The 8,000-nt window shown below is 33.6% G+C and overlaps 1 protein-coding gene across 1 annotated transcript; it reads left to right on the top strand.

Moving 5' to 3' along the window:
- The first annotated feature begins 1,837 nt into the window (after nucleotides 1-1,837).
- LOC120124365 (lysine-specific demethylase JMJ30-like) lies at nucleotides 1,838-7,706 on the top strand. The gene is made up of 6 exons (XM_039143067.1): nucleotides 1,838-2,379; nucleotides 4,384-4,593; nucleotides 5,751-5,885; nucleotides 5,980-6,123; nucleotides 6,970-7,062; nucleotides 7,277-7,706. Exons 1-6 carry the CDS (start codon nucleotides 1,909-1,911, stop codon nucleotides 7,466-7,468), a joined length of 1,245 nt encoding a protein of 414 aa, XP_038998998.1. The 5' UTR covers nucleotides 1,838-1,908; the 3' UTR covers nucleotides 7,469-7,706.
- The last annotated feature ends 294 nt before the right edge of the window (nucleotides 7,707-8,000 follow it).

Here is an 8,000-nt window from a genome sequence, read left to right on the forward strand (position 1 = left end):
AAAAATATATGGTTTAAACTTTAAACTTGATCTTAGTAAATATGTTAATTTATAAATATGCACGTAAGATTTTAAATTGAACAAAAAATGAATATATCTCGTAATATATATGTTTTATAAAAATAAAATACTTAATTATAAAATAAATGCTCAAACTATACCATTTGTCCCAAATAGGTGCCCAAACTTTTTTCTTAATCATCAGGTGCCTAATGTTACAAACGTTATCATTTTAGGTGCTCGGGGCGTAGCGATTGTTAAAAAATTTCGTTAAGTGACGCATGTCATGCTCTGACAATTTTATTTTTAATAAAAAATATCATATTTATAAAAAATCCTATTTTTCCTAAAATTACAAAAAAGTCCCAAATCCATAAGAATCCCTAAAAATAAACCCTAAAATCTCTAACCTTAAACTTACATTCACCCTTGCCGACCATAGTCGCAACCGCCACTCTTGCCAGCCGTATTTATCTGTGCCATCGTGGTTGCCATCAGAGTCGTCGTGTCGCCTCAATTGGGGGTTCGTTGAGTTTGATTCATCAATAGGGTTTGCCAATTGGTTGGGTTATAGATTGACAGGGTCATAAGTGGAGGTTTAGTTGGTCGAAGGTTTGACCGGTGGCAATGGCAGCAAAGGGCGACATTCATCATAGGTATAAGAATTGAAATTAGGGTTTTCAAAGCTTTGAGATTTTTTAATATTTTTGAAATTTTAAAAACAGTTTAAGGTTTTTTTTAATTTCAAAATTATCTAAACTCAACACATGTCACTTAACGGAAAAATTCAACGGTTGTTATGGCTAGGGCACCTAAAGTGGTAACATTTGTAACGTTAGAACTTAGATGATTCAAAAAAATAGTTTTGGCGCCTATTTGAGGACAATTGATATAGTTAGGGCACTTGTTTTATAATTAAGCCAAAATAAAATGCATCTATAAATAAGTAAACTTTTTCATAAATATATATGTTTTATATCTTTGTAAAGTTTATGAAACTTTGAAACTTTCATGTTGTTTTGTCTTAAAAAAATTGTAATAGGTTAAACTAAATTTAACCTATAATCAAAACTCAGGGACGAATGCATGATTTTAAGTTAGGGGTGAACTTGAACTTATAAAATTTTAGAGGGGGCGAAAATAGATTTTTTAATAGAAAACATATAGAAAATCTAAAATATACTGTAATTTTATATTTTTAGGAAGTGACCGCCCCTCCAAGGTCTATCCTTGATCGAACAGTTAATATCGGTTAATCATTAGTGGTTAATCGTTTCTTAATAGTTAAATTAAGATTAACAAAATTTAGTAACCGTTATAACGATTAATCGACCGTTTAGATCAAACGATATGGCTAACCAACCATAACACCTCTACTTACCCTAAATTAATCATAAAAAAATGCATGTTCTTAAATTATGTTTAATTTAAAACTTCAAATGATAAAATATTTGAAGTAACTAATATCGTTTTAATTTATCTTTTTTCGATTTAACAATCAATTTAAATACTAATTGTCAATTTAAATTTAACGTGTTTTATAAAAAAAAATTAACGTGTCATACAAAAATTATAAATTAAAATTAATTAATAAATTTTATTATATTTAAATTAATATTTAACTGTTAACTAAATAATAAAAAGATATAATAAACTCTTCTTGTCAAAACATATATAATAAACTCAAAGAAAAAGAAATCACGACATCTTGTCGCATTTATTCAATAAGAAATCGTAGATTCTAGAAAGAAGAAGAAAAAGTGATTGCAAGAGCGTTGAATTGAACTATAAATATCTCTTCAAATATCTTCCTCCCAAGTCTCAACTAATCATTAAAAAGAGCATTCTCGCCGAACTATCTCCCCAATAATACCCCTATCTGCAACTCTCAACTGCCGTCCTGCACCCATGTACTCTCCCGCCGCCGCCATCTCAACACCCACGCTGGACTCCGAGTCCCCCGCCCTCCTCCAATCCATAACCTCTCACGGAGGCTACGCTTTTACCCGCATGGCCACATTAGCCGCCGCCGGTGACCAACGAGCTGCCGAGGCGGCGTGTGAGATGGCCTGGGAGCAGCTTCACTCTGGCCCTTGGCACTCTGTTCTCCCCGTCTGGCGTGACGCTTACTCCATGGCGTGCCTCCACGTGGCCAAGTTCCATTTCTCGAATGGCGAGTTCAGAGACGCTCTTAGGTCTTTGGACTTGGGGATCATAATGGGCGGTCCTTTGCTTAGGAAGGATTTGGACTCCGCAATCGAAGCCGTTTCGGCCGCCAAGTCCAGGCAGTATCATAACGGAATAGCTCATGATAATAATGGTCGCGAAAATGCAAGGTCTGGATTACTGGTTCCTCCACGGGAATTCGATAAGTCCGAGGTAAGGTTCGTTTTCTACTGTAAAAGGGTGAAAAAACTCTTGCTTGTTCTTATGAAGTCGGAACTTTTTAAAGTCTGGTGATATTTCTAGGTAGAAAATTGCATGCAATATATTCACATTCGTTCAATTGAAAATCCAATTGTTATAATATTATTTTGACTAATCATGAATTAATACTAATATTTATGATAATATTAAACATAGTAAAAATGTTAATTGGTTATGTTTGGGGTTTATTGTAGTTTCCTTGTGGCTATGGCTTTTGATATTGAAACCAAAAGTGTGTTTTATGCATGCTAGGATATATATTTTTGGTATAACCACCGATATCTGAATAATCTGGTATATTTTCCTTTTGCATGATAGAATTATACTCAAATGTATGTTACATTTTCTTTTTAATTGAAAAAGATTATGAACTTTACTATTTGCTTTTGCTTTTCATCAAATAAAATTTCGGTAGAAAACTCAAAAACCAAATGAAGATCTAATGCCTTTTCCCTCTTCTGGGAATTGATTATAGTGTGTGTGTGTTCAATCCCCTTGTGGATGTTGTAGAACATATTGCTTCATTAAATTATTGGAAGAAAAAGAAAATGCTCAAATGTGGAATCACTTTTGAGTTTCTTATTCTTGTTTATGTGAGTTTAGAGGTCATCCGGTTCGTTGTACTTGTACTACATAAGCGTCTTGGATCTTTGAGCTTTTTGGTTTGGTTTACTTTTTATTTCCTTTTGTTTTTCTCTCTGTATGATCATCATTTTTGTGTATATCTGTTGAAATCGGGCAACTCTCTTAGCTTTGGTTCCTTTTTGTGTGTAAACCATAATTCAGTATTTTTGTTATTTTAAAGAAGTATAAGAACAAAAATATGACTATTTTTTAGTGGGTAGATATTCCTCCAAAGTTACAGGACCTATAGACCTCTGAATTCATGTTATTATTATAACTTACATTTTGCTCTTTTTTCTTTTCTGTACTTTGCTTAATTGATGATATTATATGTAGTATAGATGAATACTATTTATAACATCCTTTTTTTCCTTGAGTTCATATTGATGATTTGATTACTGCTTCATTTATGCTTATGCCTTCAATGAGCTAAAACGTTGAGGATATTATCAATAGGAATTTCCCTTCTTATCTTTGTGGTTAATTTGGATTTGATGCTGACAGTTACAAGTATCTAGATTTTCTTCTGTAACTCATCATTAAACTAATTCTATTTGTTAAACTACTTGACAAGTCCCTGTACTATCGGCTGAAACAGTTAATTTTGAAGCAGAGGTAAAATTTTAAATGGCAGTAATCTTGAATGTTAAAGAAATGCTAACTTGTGTTTAAATTTTAAAATGTCATGGGAAAAAAGTAAAATCTAAAATTCAGCATTTTAAAACACTAGAATGACTAACATTTTCTGTCTTTTTTCTATTTCACTTTAAAACATAATAAGTCTGCATTTTGTAACATTTGACCTTGTATATGCTTCAAAATAAATGTAGAATGACTAAATTGCTCACTTTTATATAGAGAGACTGGTTGATTCTAAACCTATAGTATAGGAATTCACCAGTAGCTTTACTGATTCTATAATATACTGCAGTCTATTTCTTGTTTTTATTTTGTAAAAAACTTAAGCATAACTATGATGTACAGACACATGCTCACAAGACAAAGGGCGGAGAAAATCTTTTTAAGACACACTCACACCTGAGAATTCCACAAGGGTATTCAACTTTTGGAAGTTGTAGTTGTCTATTCTTTTAATATCTAGTATTTATTCTTCAAAGTGAAAATAGGGAAACTTTACCATTTGCCATTTCTTTAGTTCTTATATATATTCATTACATGCATTATGTCATTTTGTCATGTTGCTAGCTCCTGTTCTTGTTGATTTATTATTTTATGAACAGGATGGTTGGTATATTTCTGGTAAAGAGAAGCTGGTGTAGTTGTATGATATCTGAATTTAATCACTGATGATTTTTCCTTTTGATCCTATAGGTACTACAAATTTTGCCAATAAGGTCACTTTCTTCCAAGATTGTGGCGAAGAGGTCCGCCCTATCTCTAGAGGCATTTCTATGTGAGTATTTCCTCTCGGGTTCTCCAGTTATAATTACTGATTGCATGGCTCACTGGCCAGCCACGACAAGGTGGAATGATATGGATTACTTAAGAGGGGTTGCTGGTGATCGTACTGTTCCGGTTGAGGTGATTAATCTTCCTTTCCTTTCTTTTTTTGATCAGATTTGTAACTTATGCTCTGTTATATTCTGTTTTCTTGAAATATGCATATGCTTTTCCCCTAGCTACATATATAGTTTTCTAAAATAGTCCTTTTTTTATTTTCTTCTACATAATTTGAAGTTTAGGTGTTTCTCTGATCTGGGATTGGTCCACAGCATGGTACATGTACTTAACAAAACAATATTGAGTCACTTAACTGAGAATGTCTTTGTTACCGAGTTGCTCCCAGCATTTAAGCTAATCTTGGTAATCTAATGTGGTTTGCAACTCGTCTTTTGTATTATACATTGTGATAGTTTTAGTTTGATTTTCAAGACAATTTTTGTTGTCATAAGCTAAATGAGCTACTGATAGGTTAAAGGTCCTTATGCTTTTGTTTCTTTTTTGGCCTTGTAATTAGTTTACTTCATCTTTAGGCACCTGCCAAGAGTCACATGGCTGAGAGTTATTACTGATTGTAAGGTTACTGAATGATTGATCTCTTAGTGTATCCCAACTGATTATTAATCCTTGGTGGATGTAGCCATTATTGCTTTTATTCCTAACTTTTTCCTAACCTAACCTTTCCTTACTGTGAGTTACCATATGGCTTTTCTTAGGTTGTTTTTCTTATTATGTGATCATGTGTAGTTCTCAAGCAATTTTGTGAGAAAAGAATATGAGAATGAAATCCTTTTCCAGGCCATAAGATTATTCTTAATTATCGTAATGGACAAAAAGCTTCAGATCTTTCTTTTGGTGTACAAATCTTTCAGAGAAGGACTACTGTAGTTGGGTCTATAAGTTCTTATCATTTAAAAGCATTTGGAAGTTTCAAAATAAAAGGGAATTGATGTATTAGAAACTTTTGCTGTAGAAAATTATTGGTAACTACCTTAAAAAAGGAAATGGTTAATTGAAGGAACCTGGGGATTTGGGAGCCAAAAAAATGAAGTCTTTAGAATTTTGTAAAACTGTTTTTTAACTTCACTGCCTAGTTATTGTCACTAAAAATTCGAGTTTTTATTATTGAAAACTATAGTTCCATTTCTCTTTTCATTTATTTTTGGCAATAATAATTGCAGTGAATGCATTACTTCGTATTTTAACAGGAAACTGGTAAAGTTTGGAATGCTTTTCAGGTTGGAAAAAATTACTTATGTTCAGATTGGAAGCAAGATCTTATTACATTTTCCGAGTTTCTTGAGAGGGTTCAATCGAATGGCTGTACTAGTAAGGTCCCCACATATCTTGCACAGCACCAATTGTTTGATCAGGTACTAATATCCTCTTTCTTATATGTATTCTTCGGAAGATCTAATATCACTGTTTTGTACAGAAGGCCTGTTATGTTATTTGTTACAATGGCAGATAAATGATTTACGGAAGGACATTTCTATTCCTGAGTATTGTTATGCTGGTGGTGGGGAGCTGAGATCTCTGAATGCATGGTTTGGTCCAGCTGGGACAGTGACACCTTTGCACCATGATCCACACCATAATATACTTGCTCAGGTATTGGCATGAACTGATTATTCCTAACAAATGATAAGGTGAATCATGGTTCCATGAAACTGCTTTAATACGTCTTGAGATTGGGGGAACTATGAATCTACAAACTGCTTTAATACGTCCTGAGTTTGTTTTCTGTTTTGGAGCTTAGATCATAATAGATGCAGTAGCTTGTCTCATCTTTCCTATGCACCCGTGTCTATAGTAGGCATTAAATTGGGATTGCCTAGAACCAATTTAGATTTGTAAATGACTAATTACAATCCTACGGGATGAGTCAAAAAAATGAATTTCCTTTTCTTTTACTTAATTATGATTAACAGCAACTCAAGGGCTCCTTAAAATGAGCTGTATTAAAGAGATGATTCCATCATGGAAATCATCTTAATCAGGGAAGTAATCGTAATCAACATTGTTACATATTGCTATTATGCTATAGTTGTGTGCAAAATTGGATGTCCAGACTGCTAATTAAAAGATGTGGTTTGATTTTTGGCTCCTAAGGACCCTTCAATCTATCATCTTCATTAGGAAAGGGGTAAAAGTGTGTTAAGTTGGCATGTAGCATTTGAGTTGTGATGTTCAAGAGCACCCATAATTCATTGGTGATTATTGACTTATGCTTCTCTTCACGAGTATTGACTCGAATAACTATACTAATTCACCTTTCTCTACATGCTCGACTCTCACAGACTTCCTTTTTCATAACAAGTAATTGAAACTGTTTTCTGGCATTTTTCATTACCCTTGTGCTGCTGCATTTCCTATGCGCATTGTTGGTGGATGATCTACTTTAGTCCTATCTGTTATGGATTTAATCTCGATCGATATTCTGTTCCTTATGTTTAGGTTGTTGGTAAAAAGTATGTGAGACTCTATTCTGCTTCATGTTCTGAGGAGCTTTACCCATACAGCGAAACTATGCTCTGCAATTCTAGCCAGGTACCTGCTTAACCATTATGAAAATGTTAAAGCTGTAACGTCTAATGCCGCTTCTTGGGACGAAAGAAGGCAGTGAACTACTTCTGGATTTCATCTAGAGCTCTCTGTAGGCCTTCTGTTTATGGAACTTCTTTACTGGCTTCTGTCTCTCTTTCTCCTGATTCTGTGAAAAGCTTTAGTGACGAGCACTGACAAAAAAAGTATGGAAATGTAGGTTGATCTTGACAACATAGATGAGGTGGAGTTCCCGAAGGTGCGTGACTTAGAATTCATAGACTGCATCCTAGAGGAAGGAGAAATGCTTTATATCCCACCTAAATGGTGGCATTATGTGCGATCAATGACGACGAGTTTTTCAGTCAGCTTCTGGTGGAGTAGTGATTCAGGGAGCTCAATGGTAGGTTAGTATGTAGTAGTAGTGTATCCCTTCTTCGCTGATGTTGTAAAATGTTGTTGGAATAGAGGAGGAAGTTAATAATGTGTAATATTAAACCCTACCTGGCAAAATGCATGTAGAGCCAGCGTGAATGAACATTATGATGTGTATTGGTGCGTGTATGGGGAATTTTGAGTGCATTTTTAACTCGGTCTAGTTGACTGATGTAGCACGGATTTAAATAGAGCAACGAAAGCTATGAGACGAATGATTTTGCTTTTTTAATATGTTTCGACGAGTCGAATATGATTATGAAGATGTTGAAGTTTCACATGACTAATTTAATATCGATGTATATAGAAAAAAGATAAAAAAATTTAACCGAGAATAGGTCAAAAAAATGGGGCAACTGATTTTGCTAAAAATAGATTTTGTTTAACTTTGAAAATTCATTATAAATAGTACAAATTAAAATAGAAGGAATGCGTTATATAGTTAGATTCGTATTCGAATTTATTTTCTAGTGATATAAACATAATAATTTTTCAGTATGTAGATTAAT

The sequence above is a fragment of the Hibiscus syriacus genome, unplaced genomic scaffold (genome assembly GCF_006381635.1).
Source record: "Hibiscus syriacus cultivar Baekdansim isolate YM2019G1 unplaced genomic scaffold, ASM638163v2 tig00110418_pilon, whole genome shotgun sequence".
Lineage (NCBI taxonomy): Eukaryota > Viridiplantae > Streptophyta > Magnoliopsida > Malvales > Malvaceae > Hibiscus > Hibiscus syriacus.

Excerpts from the sequence above, each read along its gene's own strand:
- LOC120124365 (XM_039143067.1), top strand. The coding sequence starts at position 1,909 with ATGTACTCTCCCGCCGCCGCCATCTCAACACCCACGCTGGACTCCGAG. Across the intron at positions 6,124-6,969 it reads ACCATAATATACTTGCTCAG|GTTGTTGGTAAAAAGTATGT; the intron begins GTATTGGCATGA and ends CCTTATGTTTAG. Across the intron at positions 7,063-7,276 it reads TGCTCTGCAATTCTAGCCAG|GTTGATCTTGACAACATAGA; the intron begins GTACCTGCTTAA and ends ATGGAAATGTAG.